The following is a 20,422-nucleotide window of genomic DNA, read 5'->3' as shown; positions in this document are numbered from 1 at the left end:
CTTTTGATAGTTCAAAGTCTTTCTTCAGATCAAAACGGCAACTGACAAATTTTGGACATTTTAAGAAGAAATGGTTAGCATCTTCCACCGGAGCACCACAATTGCAAGCTCTACTCTCTGATAGATTAACACGAAACAGATCTGCTGTGTAATGAACTACACGAATGTCTTAACTTCGTGTGTAGTATATTTGTCTTTCTTTCACCAAATAGAAAATATTTTGGAACCTTGTCATTATTTCCAGATAACTTTGATTTAAACGATGATAATGAATTTGTACATTTTGTTGTAGAGGAGAGAGCATTCCATAAACTTGCAGAATCATAAATAAATTACTTTTGGAGAATTGAGGTGCGAAATTTAGGAAGAGCCAAGTCTGATTTGTTACGCAAGTTGTATCCGGAAATGGTTTCAGTAAAAGGTGGAAGTAAATCTATCAGGTAATCAGGAGCTTGCATGTTAACAATTTTGTAGAATGTACAGAGTTTCCTTTGTGTTCGTCTAACTTTCAATGGTAACCAACCAGTTTCACTGTATAAACTATATCTTGAAGCGAATTTAGGCAATCCGGTTACAATTCTTGCTGCTTCAAGTTGTAACATTTCAAGTTTATCACAAATATAGCTAGGGCAATTATCCCAGACCTCAGATGCATATTCTAAAATAGGCCTAATATACATTTCGTACATACTAGAAAGGAGGAAACAATTTTGCGGCCTTTTCTATTACAGCAGATACATGATGAAACCACTTTGTATTATCTGAAAAGATGACACCGAGGTGTTTATGTTGATGTACACGTTCCAAATGTTCATTATTGAAAATCAAGTCAGGAACTTGTGGACAATTTCCATTTTGAAAAAGCATGAATCTGGTCTTGTTCGGGTTAAACTTAACTAACCATTTGTCAGCCCATTCATTCAATTTTGCTTAATCATAGTTAAGAATAGCTTCTATGGTTTTTACATCTTTTCCTGCAACACCAATTGAAGTGTCGTCGGCAAACAGTCTTGTGACATTTGTTAGAGTTTCAGGTAAATCATTGATGTACACAAGGAACAAAAATGGACCAAGGACAGATCCTTGAGGAACTCCTGCAGTAACATTTAATTCTTTTGATAATGTACCATTGATGGAAACACTCTGTCGTTTATCAGATAAATAGTTTGTTAACCAACTAAGTAAATGCCCACGAAGTGTGAGAAATGTGTGAAAGTGTGAGAAATTCATGCACAATTTGAGAGTCAAAGTTTCATTTCCTCTAATGTAAAATGTAAAAATGGCTGGCATCAACGATTGTCAACTGCATTAATCTTCTCTACTGTCTAGCCCTCTCTGCAATGCTAAAGCCCTAAATGAAGCAAGTCTAGATTTCTTCAGGTTCTGAATCTCACTGGGGCTCCTTTTCAGTTTAAATGGGTTTGTTTGTTAATATCAAAGTTATATATATTCAGTACATTAGTTATATATATTCGTAGAAGGTACCTTCATAAAATGACCATGTTTTACAAAATGGTTAATAACACTACGCCAAGTTATCTTAGTAACCTTGTTCCGCCTAGAGTATCAGATATCGTTGGTTATAATCTGCGCGGTGATTAAAATCTTCAGACTATAAAATGTAAATCTGTAAATTATGCGAGGTCCTTTCTTCCAGATACTGTTTACTTATGGAATTCATTACCAGCTGAACATAGAGAACCACCGTGCCTATCGAGATTCAAAATGTTCTTTTAAATGATTCTAATATCTACAGTCATTCTGACTTAAATTTCGGTAGCAGATTTTGTCAAATCATACATTCTCGTCTCCGACTTAAATGTAGTGACCTTAATGCGCACAAATATGAAAGATTTATATCTCCAACATCATCTTGCTCTTGTGGCCACAACTATGAAGACTCTGCTCATTATTTCTTCTCATGTACTTTTTACAACGACATACGTCAAATTATGTATTTTAATATTAAAGGATTTGACCTAAAATCAATTTTGTTTGGAAACCAAAGCTGTTCCTCGATAGTAAACAAAGAACTTTTAATTTCAGTGCACTCTTTTATAAATTTAACAGGCAGATTTGATCCAAAATAATTTCTTCATATGACATATACTGTTTAACAATGATTGGCGTTATTTCTCGTTTTTTGCAACATTTATATAATCATTCACATTGTACATTCATTATGACATGTTTACTCTTCCTTCCATTGTATCCCGGAGCGGTATTCATATAAGCTTATGCTTGTTTACCAATCCGGTTCCTTTCTTTGGAAATAAATAAGTTTAAATCATATATATTCAGAAACTAAGCCTTAATCTAGCACCTGCCCTTCGACTTCAAACGACTATACAAAGATTCAAGTCCTGCCAGAAGCGCAAGAGCTCCAGGGCAGGCGAACCAGTCTACCACACGCAGTGTGTAGAAATACAAGTCAGATCCACATGGTGTAGGAGTGGAGATTACTATTTTATTTTTAGTAGAATGTTATTCAGGTTAATTGGAGACGGTATGGGTTTGGCTTACGTGGTTCTGTCCGTTTGTGTGTCCTGGGCTTGTTTGTATTGATAATCATGACTTGCTTATGTTGTTTCTTTGATCAACCATACATGTTTTGATTGTATAACCATGACTTGCTTATGTTCTTCTTTGATCAACCATACATGTTTGATTGTATTATCATGACTTGCTTATGTTCTTCTTTGATCAACCATACATGTTTGATTGTATAACCATGACTTGCTTATGTTCTTCTTTGATCAACCATACATGTTTTGATTGTATAACCATGACTTGCTTATGTTCTTCTTTGATCAACCATACATGTTTGATCGTATTATCATGACTTGCTTATGTACTTTCTTTGATCAACCAACAAGTTTGATTCTTCTTTGATCAACCATACATGTTTGATTGTATTATCATGACTTGCTTATGTACTTTCTTTGATCAACCAACAAGTTTTGATTGTATAATCATGACTTGCTTATGTTCTTCTTTGATCAACCATACATGTTTGATTGTATTATCATGACTTGCTTATGTACTTTCTTTGATCAACCAACAAGTTTTGATTGTATAATCATGACTTGCTTATGTTCTTCCTTTGATCAACCATACATGTTTTGATTGTATAATCATGACTTGCTTATGTACTTTCTTTGATCAACCATACATGTTTTTGTATAATCATGACTTGTATAATCAACCATACATGTTTTGATTGTATAATCATGACTTGCTTCTTCTTTTGATCAACCATACATGTTTGATTGTATTATCATGACTTGCTTATGTACTTTCTTTGATCAACCATACATGTTTTGATTGTATAATCATGACTTGCTTATGTTCTTCTTTGATCAACCATACATGTTTTGATTGTATAATCATGACTTGCTTATGTACTTTCTTTGATCAACCATACATGTTTTGATTGTATAATCATGACTTGCTTACGTTCTTCTTTGATCAACCATACATGTTTGATTGTATTATCATGACTTGCTTATGTACTTTCTTTGATCAACCATACATGTTTGTATTGATAATCATGACTTGCTTATGTTCTTCCTTTGATCAACCATACATGTTTTGATTGTATAATCATGACTTGCTTATGTTCTTCTTTGATCAACCATACATGTTTTGATTGTATAATCATGACTTGCTTATGTACTTTCTTTGATCAACCATACATGTTTTGATTGTATAATCATGACTTGCTTATGTACTTTCTTTGATCAACCATACATGTTTTGATTGTATAATCATGACTTGCTTATGTTCTTCTTTGATCAACCATACATGTTTGATTGTATTATCATGACTTGCTTATGTACTTTCTTTGATCAACCAACAAGTTTTGATTGTATAATCATGACTTGCTAACGTTCTTCTTTGATCAACCATACATGTTTGATTGTATTATCATGACTTGCTTATGTACTTTCTTTGATCAACCAACAAGTTTTGATTGTATAATCATGACTTGCTTACGTTCTTCTTTGATCAACCATACATGTTTGATTGTATAAACATAAGATGCTCATCTCATCTTATTCTGTTTTTGCAATGTCGTATATAAACCTCTGCAAGTTTCACAGTCAGTGCTTCATGCTTGATACCGATACAAGTACCTGGGTAGAAGATGACGCCAGATTTCCCTGTAGTATCTGGAACCAGCACGACAACACTGGACCTCGCTCCAACAACCATCTGGAGGGGTTTCACAATTGACTGAAGAAGAGAATGCCCCGGTCACATCCTAACATTTACCAGTTCGTCAAGGAAATCAAGAAGATTGAGGCAGCAGATAAACGGTCTAGACGACAGACAGGTCTTTGTGGTGCTGTGAATCCTCGTGCACGTATTGACGGTAAAGGGGTCGTTGTCGGCACAGGTACTACAGGAAGGTACCCCAGGTTTTTTATCTTATATTTTATACATTTTATGCACATATTGTCTAGTGTGTCTCATTGGCCATCTGGCCTGGTGTTTGTATTTTTCTATGTCTTTTTACCGTTGCCATTTTTTGACATGTACATTCACGTGACACATAAATAAACTATTTTGTTTGTTTGTTTGTCTGTCTGTCTGTATTCTAACGCAATCGAATATGGAGCTCATACGACAGTATGAGAGTTCCGATCAAGAAGATGATGACGATTTCCCATGTTCATTAACGACAGCTGTTGGTGGGAACGATTTGGAAACGGCCCTTTCAGGACACCCAAAACTTAAAAAGTTTCGCTCCTGAGAGAACAGCGCTGGATATGTACGAAGTATGTCGTCCCCACCCCGACACCCCCACCCCATTGTAGACAGCTTTCAATTTTCTGTATAACGGACTACAGGGGACGTCATGCTCAAGAAAAATCGATTGTCTGATATTTTATAACTGACAGCGGAAGGAAGGTATATAGTTCTTCCTGACGAACACGCACTGCCATGTTGAATATTTCCGCGGTTTGACAGGCAGGAATAATGTTTAGTACGCGTTCGAGAAACCGGTTTAGCGCTCATCGCGATGCAGAATGGGATCGTCCTAGGGTACGATTCTGTACATTTACTTTGGCTAGGGTACATTTCTGTAGTATCTGTGCCGACAACGACCCCTTCAGCCGTATTGACAGGGGCAGAGATGCCCGAATTGAGAGACTAAAGCTACACCTGGCAACAGGACGAAAAACTGTGATGCAGTTTCTAGATGCAGTTGGACACTTGGTGAAATTACATTAAATTGTTCTGTGACTGATGATTATGGTGATGGTGGTGTTGGTGATTAACTTATGTGACTGATCATTGTGATGATATTGGTATTTTAACTACTTGCCTCGGTATTTTAACTTGTGAAATTTTAACTTTAGTGAAATTACAGTAATTGTTCTGTGACTGATGATTATGATGATGATGGTGTTGGTGATTAACTTATGTGACTGATCATTGTGATGATATTGGTATTTTAACCACTTGCCTCTGTATTTTAACTTGTGAAATTTTGCTTTAGTGAAATTACAGTAATCGTTCTGTGACTGATGATTATGATGATGGTGGTGTTGGTGATTAACTTATGTGACTGATCATTGTGATGATATTGGTATTTTAACTACTTGGCCTCTGTATTTTAACTTGTGAAATTTTAACTTTAGTGAAATTACAGTAATTGTTCTGTGACTGATGATTATGATGATGATGGTGTTGGTGATTAACTTATGTGACTGATCATTGTGATGATATTGGTATTTTAACTACTTGCCTCTGTATTTTAACTTGTGAAATTTTAACTTTAGTGAAATTACAGTAATCGTTCTGTGACTGATGATTATGATGATGGTGGTGTTGGTGATTAACTTATGTGACTGATCATTGTGATGATATTGGTATTTTAACTTGTCGAATATATGACCTATTAAAGTATAAACCATCATTGCAAGAGTTTATTTTCATTAATGGAAGAATACCTCAGTAGCGGAAGAGTCTACTTTTCTAAAGGTACAACAGCATTTATGTGATGTGCAGTCAACCCTAAATTTGTTTTGATAAGGGTGTAGGCGAAATGAGGTCAGGCCACAATTTGCTGCCGATTGCAGGGTGAGGTAACTCAATACGCCACTTCCTGTTATAGAGTTAGGACGGAAAATATACAAATAACTTTATAGTTGTCACAGGCTTACTCTTGACAAGGAAGTTTTGATTCGTGCAAAATGCAATTTGGCGGTAGAAGTCATACTAGTTTCGAAATGTTCCAGTCCTTACTGCAAAGATGAATACGATTAGACATGACATTCGAGTGAAATAAATGACTTTATCAAGAGCGATGAAGAATTTATTTACGTTATTTGCATATGTAACCAGCCGATGTGGGCGTGGTGTTTCTGCTTCTCTGATGTTTTCACGCCATTAGATGAATGCCGCGATGTCAGAGTATCGTGCCACTCACAAAGACATGCCGATCGGTTTTTCCGTTTCTGCTGATTCCTCCCCAGACCATGATAGATCCTCCCCCCATAACGGTCGTGTTCGCTAATGTTAGCATCGTTAAACCTTTCCCTTTCTCTTCTCCACACCTGTTGACTTCTGTCAGTAAAGTTCAAACAATATCGCGACTCATCAGTAAAGAGAACTGGTATCCAGTCGTTATGTGTCCAAGTGACATGATCATGAGCACCAGACAAGCTTTCCCGCCTGTGACGTACGGTCAGTGGGATGAGAACACATGCCCTCCTGGAGTTGAGGCCAGCTGCATGAAGATTATTCCGTATTGTCTGGGTGGATACGTTAACGCCCGAGGCGTTAAGGAGGTCATTTCAGAGTCTGGTGACTGTCCAGAAAGGATGATGTCGTACCTGAACGTTGATTAAGTGGTCTTGTGATTGTGTGGTCGACGTTTGACGACCACAGGTACCGCCTCCGTGGTGTAGTGGTTTGAGCGTCCGCCCAGAGAGCGGAAGGTCGCGGGTTCGATCCCCGACCGCGTCATACCAAAAGATGTTAAAATATGGTACTTGTTGGTGCCTGCCTGGCGCTCGGCATTAATGGGTACAACTAGGACTGGTCGGCTCGGAGTCAGTATAATGTGTCTGAGTGGGGTATTCATGCTTCACTGCGATATCGTATCTCAGTGGGCTAGCACTATAAAAACAGCGTCAGTCTGGGCTAGTACAAGCAGCCGCACATACACATACACACGCATGCACGTCGTCATATGAGCGAAATATTCTCAAGCACGACGTAAAGCCAAATTTCACCTCACCTCACCTTGACGACCACCGCCATGACTGTGCTGTCGTACCAAAGGTTTGATGCCAGTTCCACACTCTGTTAACAACGCTTTGGCTGACGTTTAGTGCATTCGCAACGTTACGTTGTAAGAAGCCTGATTCAAGCATGCCGATTCATCTCCCCAATTGCTCTGGCATCAAACGACGTCTTTGACGTTGAGGAGGCATCATGAGTGTTAAAAGTAATGACAAACGTATTGAAATGTCAAAACCTTCATCAACAATCCACACACAAGTCATTGAAATGTGAGCTGACAACGTGACGTTTACATCTAAGCAAGAAAAGGGAGGCTCCATTCTCATCTAATGTCATGAAATGCACGTGCAGTGTATATGGCACTGCCTGCGTGTCCTTTTAACAGTGTCGTTTATCAACGGCAGTAACAAAACCTGCTTGCATATGTTAATTAACTTTCTATGATCCCTATCAAATTGTGAGTAGTATATTTTTACTTTGTGTCAGTTTTTTTTTTTATACAGAATGTGTCTGAGTGGGGTATACATGCTTCACTGCGGCATGGTATCTCAGTGGGCTAGCACTATAAAACCAGCTTAAGTCTGGGCTAATACAAGCAGCCGCACATGCACATACACACGCCGCCATATAGCTGGAATATTGCTGAGTATTGTATCGTCCTCCCTTCGTCATCATCTTCCTTCGTGGTATCAGGCACAGATGTGACATCTTCTATTGTCTTCACTTCCTGCATTGTGCCATTACTTTTCTTCTCCTCTCTCTCATGTATCGTCCTCCCTTCGTCATCATCTTCCTTCGTGGTATCAGGCACAGATGTGACATCTTCTATTATCTTCACTTCCTGCATTGTGCCATTACTTTTCTTCTCCTCTCTCTCATGTATCGTCCTCCCTTCGTCATCATCTTCCTTTGAGGTATCAGGCACAGATGTGACATCTTCTGTTGTCTTCACTTCCTGCATTGTGCCATTACTTTTCTTCTCCTCTCTCTCATGTATCGTCCTCCCTTTGTCATCATCTTCCTTCGTGGTATCAGGCACAGATGTGACATCCTCTGTTGTCTTCACTTCCTGCATTGTATTTCTTCATCTCTCTCGTCTTCTCGATTTCCTGGTATCTCATGTATCGTCCTCCCTTCTTCTCCTCTCTCTCATGTATCGTCCTCCTTTGTCATCATCTTCCTTTGAGGTATCAGGCAGAGATGTGAAATCTTCTGTTGTCTTCACTTTCTGCATTGTGCTATTACTTTTCTTCTCCTCTCTCCCATGTATCGTCCTCCCTTCGTCCATCATCTTCCTTTGAGGTATCAGGCACAGATGTGACATCTTCTGTTGTCTTCTCTTCCTGCATTGTGCCATTACTTTTCTTCTCCTCTCTCTTTTCTTCTCCTCTCTCTCATGTATCGTCCTCCCTTCGTCATCATCTTCCTTCGAGGTATCAGGCACAGATGTGAAATCTTCTGTTGTCTTCACTTCCTGCATTGTGCCATTACTTTTCTTCTCCTCTCTCTCATGTATCGTCCTCCCTTCGTCATCATATTCCTTTGAGGTATCAGGCACAGACGTGACATCTTCTGTTGTCTTCACTTCCTGAATCTTCCCCAGTTCCTTTCCATCATTCTTCTCCACCTTCTGTTGTTCCACCGAGTTTCCCTCACCCACGTCTGTGTTGTATAGGCCGCCTACATCCTGTTCCTCAGTGCCACCATCCTCTCCTTTAACCGGGACAAGCTCAAACTTGTCTTCCTCTCCTACGCTGTTCCTTGCTCTCTGATCCTTTTCCATCATGCCCTTGTCACAACCAAATGCGGTATGAGCATCTTTGTTCTCACTCTCACAATCTTGAGAGGAAGTGACTTCTTCCATTTCATCATCCCAATTCTCCTTCACATCCTGTCCACCAAGTAGTCTGCTTTCATCTGTTCTTCCTATTTTCATACTTACTACTCTTTCTTCATCTTTAGATGTCGGTTCAACTTCCTTAATGTTCCCTTCTTCTCCACCTACCATAGCTTTATTCATAGTCCAGCTTTCTTCCATCAGAATTGTCTTCCCATCCTGTTTCCATTCACCCCCAAGTGTGCCCTGAAGACTCACACCTTCCACATCCAATTCTGTCTTCCTCTTCTCCTTTTCCATAAGTCCATCTCTGACAGTGGTCAGAATGTAGCCCAGCACGTTCTTCCCGTTCCAGCAGTCTGTGTCCCAGGCATCGGAGTTATTTTTCGTAAATCCTAAACCATATCCGATACCCCAGAAACGTTCTTCATATTCACTCATGGCTAAGAGCTTTGGGTACGTGGCAAACAGTTTCTCCTTCTAGTCGGAATTCTGAGAGAACTGAAAAAATACAAGCAAAGTATCAGCTTCATCCTGTACAATAAGGAAAATAGTTTTATGGATGTCAACTTCTTTATTATGACGAAAACGACGTATATCCTCAAGGCGGCCGTCCATACAGGAAGCGCGCAAGCAGCGCTGTGCTAAGCAGCGCGTCGGCGCGTTTATTCTGTGCCTCTTTTCGAGCAGCGCGTTACCGCGTCTATCCATACAAAAATTGAACTGAAATTAAAATTTAGTTGACTTTGTCATATTACATTTCTTTTGTTAGTGTGTTTCAGAAGAAGGACATGAATCGAACAAAGAAAACTGTGATGCTCATGAATGTTTACTGGCGGTGGAAACAACGACATAGAACACATTCAACATGGGTGCACAGTATCCTGCAAAATAGAAGAGAATATGGAGAATACTACCGTCTTGTCAAAGAGTTGGAATTGGATGCCGGACGTTTCTTTCACTTCAGGATGTCTAAAGAACAGTTTGAAGAATTACTGGCTCTCATTGGACCTAGCATTTCTAGAAAGCCAACCAGCTTACAAACAATGATTCCTGCCAAAGAAAGACTTGCAGTAACACTCCTTTATTCCAAACTGGTAATTCTTGACAAGAAAAGAGACATGCCAACCTTAACAATACAGAAGAAATAATCAGGAACTATCTGGTTCGTTTATCACAAAAAGATATCTTTTGCATTTACCGATGCGGTAAGTAAAATAAAAGGTAAATTTTCTTTCACAGAACCAATAAACATTAAGAACCAAAAAAAACATGTTTTGAAACCGTTCAACACATTGTCACAGAATCAGAGATTTTGGTACCTCTGAGATGAATCAGTAAAATCTCAATCTTGATTCATGGAATTCATGCGAAGTGGAGCATAGGTTTGATTTTGAAATCCAATCTGCGTAGTCTGGACGTTCAGTTGCATATCAGGGAAACACTCGGCCTTGTAAAAAAGCTTATGAATTAAAAACTTAACTTCTGCCTTTTTTCGTGGAGGCAATCTCTTGAGGGCAGGGACTTGTGATCTTAGGAACAGTTCGTCTTCATCTGGATCCTGTTTCTCGTTAGACACAGCATCCTCATTTTGGAGATAATTTAACATAGCTCTTCCAACAGGATCATCAGCTTGATTTCTGGACCTTTTGGTCGGTTTGGATAATTCCTTCGACACAACAGGCCGCGACGTGAACGTATTTGATGGTGTCGTGTTGGACTGGCTATCCGTAGATACATCTGTAGTAACATCAGTGTTGGTGTCTGTTGCATCCAATGATCGGTCACCTTGTTGTGCATCTTCAGCAAACGGAGACTTGATAGCCCCGAAAAATTCAAAGTTTTCTTTCCCGGACACATGTTTGTAAGATCCTCGTCTGGATTGGTACATGGAGCTATCTTCGTTCTGTGTCACCCCATCATCTCTCACTCTGTCACATTCGCGTCTGGTTTGGGGATTCCTTTCTTTGGTATTTCCACTGTCCAAATTCAGTTGTTCCCATCTCCTCTTTTTCATCTTCTCCTCCTCCTCCATTTCCTCCCATCTCTTGTCATCTTTCCACTTCTCCCATTCCTCCCAGTGCGTGTCCTCCTTCTCCATCAGTCTATCTCTCACTCGGGTAATTATATAGCCAAGCTGGTTTTTGCCCCGCCATGTCTCTTTATCCCAGGCTAACGGGTCTTTTTGGCTTCGCCCTATTCCCCACAATCGGTCTGATGGACTCGCCACCACCAAGAGCTTGGGGTACGTGGCGAACAGGGGTTCCTGCAAATGTGGATTCTGAGTGAACTGAAACAAGAGTGAGTGAGTTCAGTTTTATGCCGGTTTTAGCAATATTCCAGCAATAACATACGGGGAACACCAGAAATGGGCTCTTGAAACAAGAACAAGATAATTAAGGACTGCATGGGTATTTTGTGTACAAAAAAAGTCGCAAAAACGGTGCTTAAAGTATTTCTAAGTGTATTCTATACTATGCACTGGACAATGTATAAATGTTGTTTAAAACTGAGTCTGAAAAAATTCAGTTGTAATAGCTATAAAAACAACCTTGGTTTGTTACATCATATACTGAGTCAAAAAAAGAAACTTCACATTCTTTCTTCAGGGCACTATAAAAGAACAAGAGATGGTAAGATGGTTAAATTGTTATTATTTCATTGCTGAGATCTGTGTGATGTACTCGATACACTGACAGTGCCATAATCAGTTCCATTAGGCTACACCGCCGTTCCAAAACATGGGTATACAGAATGTCAAGTCACAAGAATAACAATGCGAAATTTCTCAGTTCAATATCGTGTATGGCCGCCCCGCGCAGTCACCACTGCCAAACACCGTCTCCTCATCGACTGCCTGATGCTTGTGAACACGTGGTTGGGGATTCTGCACCATTGCTCTTTACCATTGCAAATTCTGAGGTTGGTTCCTAAGACCACGAAGCCATCTCCCAAGTGCATCCCAAACGTGCTCTATTGGATTAAGGTCAGGGGACCTCGATGGCCAGTCCATGACATTGATTCCAGCGTTTTGAAGGAAATTTCGTGTCAACATCGCGGTATGCGGCAGAGCATTATCATGCTGGAACTGTAGACCTTGGCCATGTGCCGCCATGAAAGGAACGAGTTCAGGGGTGAGCACCTGGTCGCGGTAAGCAGCAGCTGTGAGGTTTCCACGGATGACCAGAAGTCGGGAACGGTTGTTCCCACAGAAAGCACCCCACACCATGCAACTTCCGCCCCCGAATCTGTCGACTTCCTGTACACAACATTGGACATACCGTTCACGACGTCGTCTCCAGACTCTATGCCTGCCGTCCACGAATCTGAGGGTAAACCTGGATTCATCGCTAAAGACGACTCGAATCCAGTATCTCTAGGTCCATCGGAGGTGACGTTGGGCCCACAGCAGACGTTGACGTTGATGAAACGGTGTCAATATTGGCCCACGATATGGACGTCGAGAATGGAGATTGGCAGCCCGCAACCGACTTCGAATGGTCTGTGGGGACAGTCGACCTCTAAACATCTCAGCCCTGGTTCGTGTAGCCGGCAGAAATCTGTCACGGAGGAAACGTAGGACGATTTGACGGTCTTCTGCTCGTGACGTCACACATGGACTACCCGACCTTGGGCGATCAGAAGTGGTGCCAGTTTGTTGTAGACGACCTCGCAAGTCATACACAGTACAACGGCTGCATCACATTGCTCTTGCGACGTCAATAACTGATCTTCCCACTTGCAACATGCCAACGGCACGTTCACGTTGCACATTTGACAATCGTGGCATTTCAAGTACCGTTAGAACTGTGGTTTAAAAGTGTTTTTTCAATTCTTGAGGCCAATGCAAACAGGTGCATATGAAGACAACTTCGATGCGAAGATCACGTGATCGACTGCACATGCAAAACCTGATTTGGCACTAACGTCATTTGCACGACGAATGGATGGGTTTGAGTGGGTTTTGCTAACGTTTTTGTAGAGTCTAAAGATAGGGATCCCATTTCGGATACATAGATGTATCATCAGAGAAAAAATATTCATTATTTTTCAAATTGCATTTTGTGAAGTTTCTTTTTTGACTCAGTAATTAAGTATTAGTTTCTCTCATCTTCTCACTATACGTGCTTATCCATTATCATGTTCCAGCTACATTGACGATAGGTACATATTGTGTGGATCAGACACTCCAGTGATTTGTATCATCAACAACGATCTACGTGGTCGGGAACGGTGACCCGACGACATCAATCTTATAACAGAGACTGTGGTCATCCAATCCAGTAAGTCACGTCTTGCAACAATTTCAACTCCAAGGCTGCTAGGGACCAAATCTAACCCTGAATCCCTTGGGTTGCCAATTTTGGCGGGTGTACAAAGACTACAAACATGTAAGATGTTTAATACTTTCCAGCTATTATACGTAACAGCCGTAATGTCATTACTTAAACCATCTTGACGCCATTATCTAAACTTATTTATGCCATTTTCCGGACCTTATTGGATGTTTAGTCAACATAAACTGTAAAAGCCATTATCTATACCTTGAATGTTTAGACAACTTGCCGTGATGCCATTAACGAAACGTTTTTATGCCATTATCCAGACCTCATTAGTCGTTTAGACAAGCCGCCCTAATGCATTTATCTAAGCATTGCATGTTTAGAAAACGTGCCGTGATATCATTATCTAAACATTGGACGCCTTTTGAATGTTTCGACAACTTTCACTGATGCCGTGATTGTGAAAACTTCTATGATGTTTAAACAAGAGAAGTCGTAATAAGAAATGGTGACGACAAACCAAGGGTCATAATCGAATGTTGTGGCATGGCGTATAAAGAGTGTCTCATGCAGTGTTAGTTGACGCCTTCAGAAGACACGTGTATGAACATGTAACAAATCAAACCTTAGCCTCCGTTGCCCGCTCAACCACATCTATGAAGTGTTTCTTCCATACTTCGAATTTGAATTCTGGGATCTGCCGCCCGTAACGATTCTGTTCCACCGGGTCAGACGTCCCCATGATCTTCTGTTCCATTTCTTTGTTCTTAAATATAACTGCAAGGATAAGCCAACACTTGTATCATGTGGATAGTGAATACAAATACGAAGAGACAAACATATTATATACAGTATAGACATACATTATGTTCCAAACTGCATGCATAAATCATCACTTGTATGAAGCAGATAGTGAATACAAATATCAAGAGTTTTGTTTTTGTTTGTTGTTAAACAACGCACTCAGCAACATTCCAGTAATTGGGATACGTTGGGTGTGGACTGACTGACTGACTGAGTTTGGTTTTACGCCGCTTTTCACAATATTCCAGCAACATCACGGCGGGGGACACCGGAAATGGCCTTCACACATTGTACCCATGTGGGGTTTGGGTGTGGAAAATGAATACAAACATAAAACATGGATTGGCGCATACTGAAAGAAAAAGGGGAGAGGTGCGCTCACCCTACCCCAACACCGACTCCAAAAAATAATTATTATAAGTATAACATGATTAGCTCAAGTTCTTTCTAAGACAAATTAATTCCTTAAATCCTTTTGTTTGTTGTTAAACAACGCACTCAGCAACATTCCAGTAATTGGGATAAGTTGACATGAATTAACCAAGTTAAACTAACATCTAGTCCGTGAAATGAACATATTTTGCAGAAAAAAACCTGTTCATAACATATAATGAAACAGAGCCCAGAGACTTTCTTCATTTTCAGAAATTGAAAGTCTGGACTTGCCACATATTCTAGACTTGCATGGGCTTTCTTGGATATATTTGTTTCAGAGTCTGTATGACAGACTTCAACCAAGTTAGCGAGCCTGTCCACCCGATCCCGTTAGTCGCCTCTCACGACAAGCATGGGTTACTGAAGATCAATATTCTAACCTGGATCTTTACGCGTCAAACATGGAGAAACAAACACTTAGACTGACATTATGTTCCTAAATATTACTGCAAAGACAACTGAACACTTGTTTGGGTGTGGAAAATGAATACAACAAAAAGCATGGATTGGCGCATACTGAAAGAAAAAGGGGAGAGGCGCTCACCCTACCCCAACACCGACTCCAAAGAATAATTATTATAAGTAGAACATGATTAGCTCAAGTTCTTTCTAAGACAAATTAATTCCTTAAATCCTTAATCAAGAAAGTACACATGTAGAATTCAGAAGAACAAAACATCGTATTTACCGGTCTTCTGATACAACATGTACTGCTCAGCACAGTTGAATTCGGTATCGTCTATGACGAATTTGGCTGGATGTTGCTGGCTGAATGGCGACTCATTGCCGAAAAAGAGGACAAATTTATCCTGGTTAGGCATTTTTGTGTAGAACCCTTTTGTGTTTCTTGGCCCCATGTTTCTCCATCCGTGTTTGTTCAGGTCGCGTTGTGTTTGCTCATCTGTCATATTTCGCTTGGGACGAGACGTTAGTTCTGTTTCATCCCAAAGTGGCATCTCGTCGGTTATATTCTGCCAGTCCGACATTCTGTCTGATTCTTTGTACTCTTCACCCGTCACGTGATGTTCCTCCAAGCCTTTGTGCCTCCTCTCACCTTCCCCACCATAACTCTCATGCCTGTTGCTACTTTGAGCTTTATGTCCTTCTGCCTTTTGGCGGTTCCTTTTCCCGCCTTTTCTTTCACTACCACGAATTGTATGCCCTTCCATCCCTAGGCTCATCTCTTTCCCGCCCTGTCTATTGTTTCCCTCGGAGGTGTGTTCTTCTGTCCCTTGTTTTTTTGCATCCCCACCCTGCACCTTGTAATCCAGACTCGATTGACCTGTAATTTGGCTCTCCCATCTCCCAATCTGATTCATTCTGTCCCGCCTTGCCTGTCCTTCTACATGGCTGTTCCCTCCACCACCCTGCCATCGCTCTTCCCGACCCGCCTGTCCTTCTACATGGCTGTTCCCTCCACCACCCTGCCATCTCTCTTCCCGACCCGCCTGTCCCTCTACCCAATGGCTGTTCCCTTCTTCGCCCTCCCTTCCCCCATCCCGTCCCGCCTGTCCCTCTACCCCATGTCTGTTCCCTCCAGCATCCTCCTTTCCCCTATCCTGTCCCTCAACCCGATGGCTGTTTTCTATACCACCCTGCCTTCCCCCATCCCGTCCCGCCTGTCCCCCTACCCCATGGCTGTTCCCCCACCACCCTCCCTTCTCCCATCCCATCCTTCTACCTTATGGCTGTTCCTTCCACCACCCTGCCATCTCTCATGCTGCCACGTCTGTCCCTCTACCGCTTGGCTGTTCCCTCCACCACTCTCCCTTCCCCCATCCCGTCCCTCTACCCAATGGCTGTTTCCTCTACCAAACCGCCTTCTTATATTTCCTCCATCAGCCTTCTTTCTCTCATCCCGACCCGCCTGTCCCTTTACCCCATGGCTGTTCGATCCAGCACCCTGCCTTCTCTCATCCCCATCAACCTGTCCCTCTACCCCATGGCTGTTCCCTTCGTCCCGCTGTCTTCTTTCATCCCGACCCGCCTGTACCTCCACCCTTTTATCTTGCATCTGGTCTTTCTCCTGTGGCCTGTTCTCCATCTTCATGAGCTTGTCCCTGATTTTAGTAAGAACATCGCCATATATGTTATAGTCACCGAAGCCCTTCCCGGACAAAGCTTTGGGATTTGTAGCCGATAGCCCAATACTCCAGAACCTGTCTGCAGTAGTGGCATATGCCAGTGTCCTCGGGAATGTGGCAAATAATTGTTTCTTTAGGGCTGGATTCTGTGTGAACTGACAACAGAAGGTGCATTTTACACATACAGTAGAAGCTGTATAATCCGACATAGTCTGTCGTACAGACCCTGAAGCAAATATATCCAAGAAAGCCCACTCAAGTCAAGTCAAGCAAATGTTTCAAGTCTAGATTTCCTCAGCTTCAGGGTCTGTACCAATCTGCTGAATTCACAAGCCAGAATATGGCTTGTAATTATCAGTTGATCTCTAGCTGTCACTAGTGTTTAATATTAACTCATGGGGAGCCTCCCCCATCACTCCCCAAGACCCCACGCTGAGCCAAGACCTCCTGCTTCTGCCTGTCCTCTCACTCCAGACAAACAACGTGTGTGATTACACTAGAGACCTGATGACTTATAAAATCTGAGTATTTTCTTTAACTGTTTTATTCTCTCTCTCTCTCTCTCTCTCTCTCTCTCTCTCTCTCTCTCTCTCTCTCTCTCTCTCTCTCTCTCTCTCTCTCTCTCTCTCTCTCTCTCTCTCTCTCTCTCTCTCTCTCTCTCTCCCTCTGTGTCACAAACGAGGATGGGGGCACTTCATCACACACCTTTTCTTCAAGGGCGAGTTCAGCCCATTTAATCCTTTCCCTATTCCATTTGCGAGCATCGACGTTGTGGACATTCTTTCCACAGCGTTCTATTATCTTCAGGTCACGTGTTTCCATGATATCAATAGCTTGTTCCTTGTCTTTGAAGAAGTCTGAAAATAGAAGCGTCATTTAAGATGGAACTCATAACTGTTCTTTTAGAAAACAGTAACATTATTTTAGTAAAAGATGCGATTTTAAATTGCATGATGTACATACTGACATCTATAAGACAACTCCTGGAAAACAATGGCAAAATCGACATTCTATACAAACAACACACATGGCATCCGTTTACGTTTAGATCAGGAGAGAGGGAAATGAGTACCGTTTTGGATTTGTTTCAGTAACATTCCAGCTGTATCACGACAGTCAATAAAATAATAGTTGGGTCCAGAAAAGTAAGTGATTAACATCATGAGAATCGATCAGCTGGGACACGATGACATGTATCAACTCAGTCAGCAAGTCTGACCACCCGATCCCGTTAGTCGCCTCTGATGACGTAGGTATCGTAGTTTATTGCAATTACTCTGTATTTCTTCAAAGGTTGTTATCATTATTGCGGATCGGAAGTATGTTTGCTGATCATAATTGCTTAAAGGACCAGGGCCTAGATTTTCGAAGCTCTCTTAGCGCTAAGATAGTCGTAAGTTAATGTTAATGTATGGCACTATCTTAGCGCTAAGAGAGCTTCGAAAATCTAGGCCCTGTTTAGGTGTCACAAGTCTGACAATATATATGTGTGTGTGTATATACTAACGAATTTCACTTTCATTTCAAGATAAACCATTGTTTGATTTAAAAAAAATAGACTACTATTTGTTCATACCGCGATATATGCGTCGCATATAACTGATGGTGTTTTTGACTGTGATAAGCAATTTAATCTCTGTAGAGTGTAATTGGTAAACATTATCTACGGTATATGTAATTCATCGAGGTGACATTCAGTAATTAAAAGTAATCTAGAGCATACCATGTTTAAAATAACAAGAGATTTTGTCAGTTTGCGGGGGTGCATTTCAATCAGGTATTTTATCCGTCCTTCGTTAAATTCGAAATTTTAGACACTTGAATATGCACACACAACTCAAAACAGACAGTTTGGTTCATGTACATACATGTTGTTACATCTGACTTAACACACATTTGGATACTCATTCAGCGTTCGAACGTACCTGCCTTCCGATACATCAAATACTGTAGAACACTGTAGAATGTTTTTCCCTGGATGTCGAATGGAGCTTCATGTCGTGGGCTGAATGGCGAGTCGACTTGGAATAACTCAAACTCACCTTCGCCCGCCATGTTGGTGTGCAAATGAAAAGTAGGCTGCTTGAACGATTCTCACTAAAACTGTAAATCCTATTTTCACTTTCACATTTGCTGTTATCTGTCGCCCAGGTTGGAACAGTAACGGTAACAGTTTTCGCTTCTTATCGGTCTGGCGTAGTACGACTGCATTTTAAAACTCGTGTTGTGATCTCCTGGATAAGAATAAAATTTTGATTTCATATTAATTTCCAAGAAATATGATGATGCCCATGTCAAGATTTCGGAGCAATTACGACACTTCCTTGTGTGTGGGGGGACCCAAAGGGAGGTAACTCTGTTTTCCTAACTGTTGCGCTTTTCCCGACCGTACAAAGGTTGATTAAGACAAATGGGAGGTCGTATCTCTACTTTCTTGGGGGTGGGGGTACTCACGGAGATTTCTTTTCACTTTGTCTTTTATCTCATTCTTAATATTCCGTGTATATTATCGTATTCTTAGGTTGTTGGGGGTGGTGGGGTAGCCTAGTGGTGGTAAAGCGTTCGCTGGTCACGCTGAAAACCCGCGTTCGATTCCCCACATGGGTACTATGTTTTGAAGCTCTGGTGTCTCCTGCCGTGATATTGCTGGAATATTGGCAAGGGCGGCGTGAAACTAAACTGACTCACTCACGCTTTGGTTGTTGCGAAAACTAACACATATCATCTGAATGTTACTTGTCAAACGTAGCTGTATTCCAGAGTCGGAAGTATTGATATAAGCAATAATCCTAGTCATTTATTTACCTTTTCTCTATGCTTAGGACCATGGCAATCCTAAGATTTCAAGATCTACACATCACAAATTAATGTATTAAATCCCTTTGAATCTATGTATTTTGAATGTTTGGGATAAATTATTTAGCAGACTCTGCATGTAATAGGCGACTAACAGGTTCGCGAAGGTCGATGCTCATGCTGTTGAACACTGGATTGTCTGGTCCTGACAATTTACAGACCGCCGCCATACAGCTGGAATATTGGCGTTAAACAACAACAACAACAAAAAATTATTTAGATAAACATAATTGATTACTTTGGACACTTTGAGAAAAGGGTCATCTGCAAATTTCGTAATCTGCCAATAAATCAGTCTTGACTTTTTGTTTCAATGAAAAAACACGTTTTCGTGAGGTCAGTGAAACCGCAATCAATCAAAAGGTTGACAGCATGAAGCATATGTTGCCAGGCCAACGGGTTGGCACAGTCGTCTAAGGTGCCTCAATTCACTGTAGAGTTGGACCAGTGAAGATCCGGGTTAGAATTGATCTTCAGTAACCCATGCTTGTCGTAAGAGGAGACTAACTGGATCGGGTGGTCAGACTCGCTGACTTGGTTGACACACGTCATCGTATCTCAGTTAGGTAGATCGATGCTCATGCTGTTGATCACTGAATATCTGGTCCAGACTCGACTATTTACAGGCTGCAGCTATATAGCTGTAATATTGCCGAGTGCCTTGTAAAACTAAACCCACTCACTGTAGAGTTGACTCTCTAAGTATGCAAGAAACCTATATACTGGGTTCGACAGCACTCTTAACGCATGAGCACGCTGGGCAGTTGACCCTGCCCCACAAACATAGGAATCCCGTGCTTATCTATGTATGTTGTTACTTGCTGTTAATAAGTAAATAATACTCATTTACTAAACTGTTCACATGT

The 20,422-nt window shown here is 41.1% G+C and overlaps 2 protein-coding genes across 2 annotated transcripts; both read right to left on the bottom strand.

The window, feature by feature from the left end:
* Window positions 1-8,374: 8,374 nt before the first annotated feature.
* LOC124291568 (golgin subfamily A member 6-like protein 6) lies at window positions 8,375-9,535 on the bottom strand. Its single transcript, XM_046728588.1, has one exon. It carries the CDS (start codon window positions 9,533-9,535, stop codon window positions 8,375-8,377), a length of 1,161 nt encoding a protein of 386 aa, XP_046584544.1.
* A 627-nt stretch (window positions 9,536-10,162) lies between these two features.
* LOC124291567 lies at window positions 10,163-18,755 on the bottom strand. The gene is made up of 6 exons (XM_046728587.1): window positions 18,626-18,755; window positions 17,406-17,557; window positions 16,358-16,855; window positions 15,305-16,274; window positions 14,003-14,154; window positions 10,163-11,384 (listed from the first exon to the last, which is right to left on the bottom strand). The coding sequence occupies exons 1-6, from the start codon at window positions 18,753-18,755 to the stop codon at window positions 10,440-10,442; spliced, it is 2,847 nt and encodes a 948-aa protein (XP_046584543.1). The 3' UTR covers window positions 10,163-10,439.
* Between the last annotated feature and the right edge of the window lie 1,667 nt (window positions 18,756-20,422).

Source organism: Haliotis rubra, unplaced genomic scaffold (genome assembly GCF_003918875.1).
Source record: "Haliotis rubra isolate DU_JTF1 unplaced genomic scaffold, ASM391887v1 Scf497, whole genome shotgun sequence".
Taxonomy (NCBI): domain Eukaryota; kingdom Metazoa; phylum Mollusca; class Gastropoda; order Lepetellida; family Haliotidae; genus Haliotis; species Haliotis rubra.
This window is presented reverse-complemented; position numbering and strand designations above follow the sequence as displayed.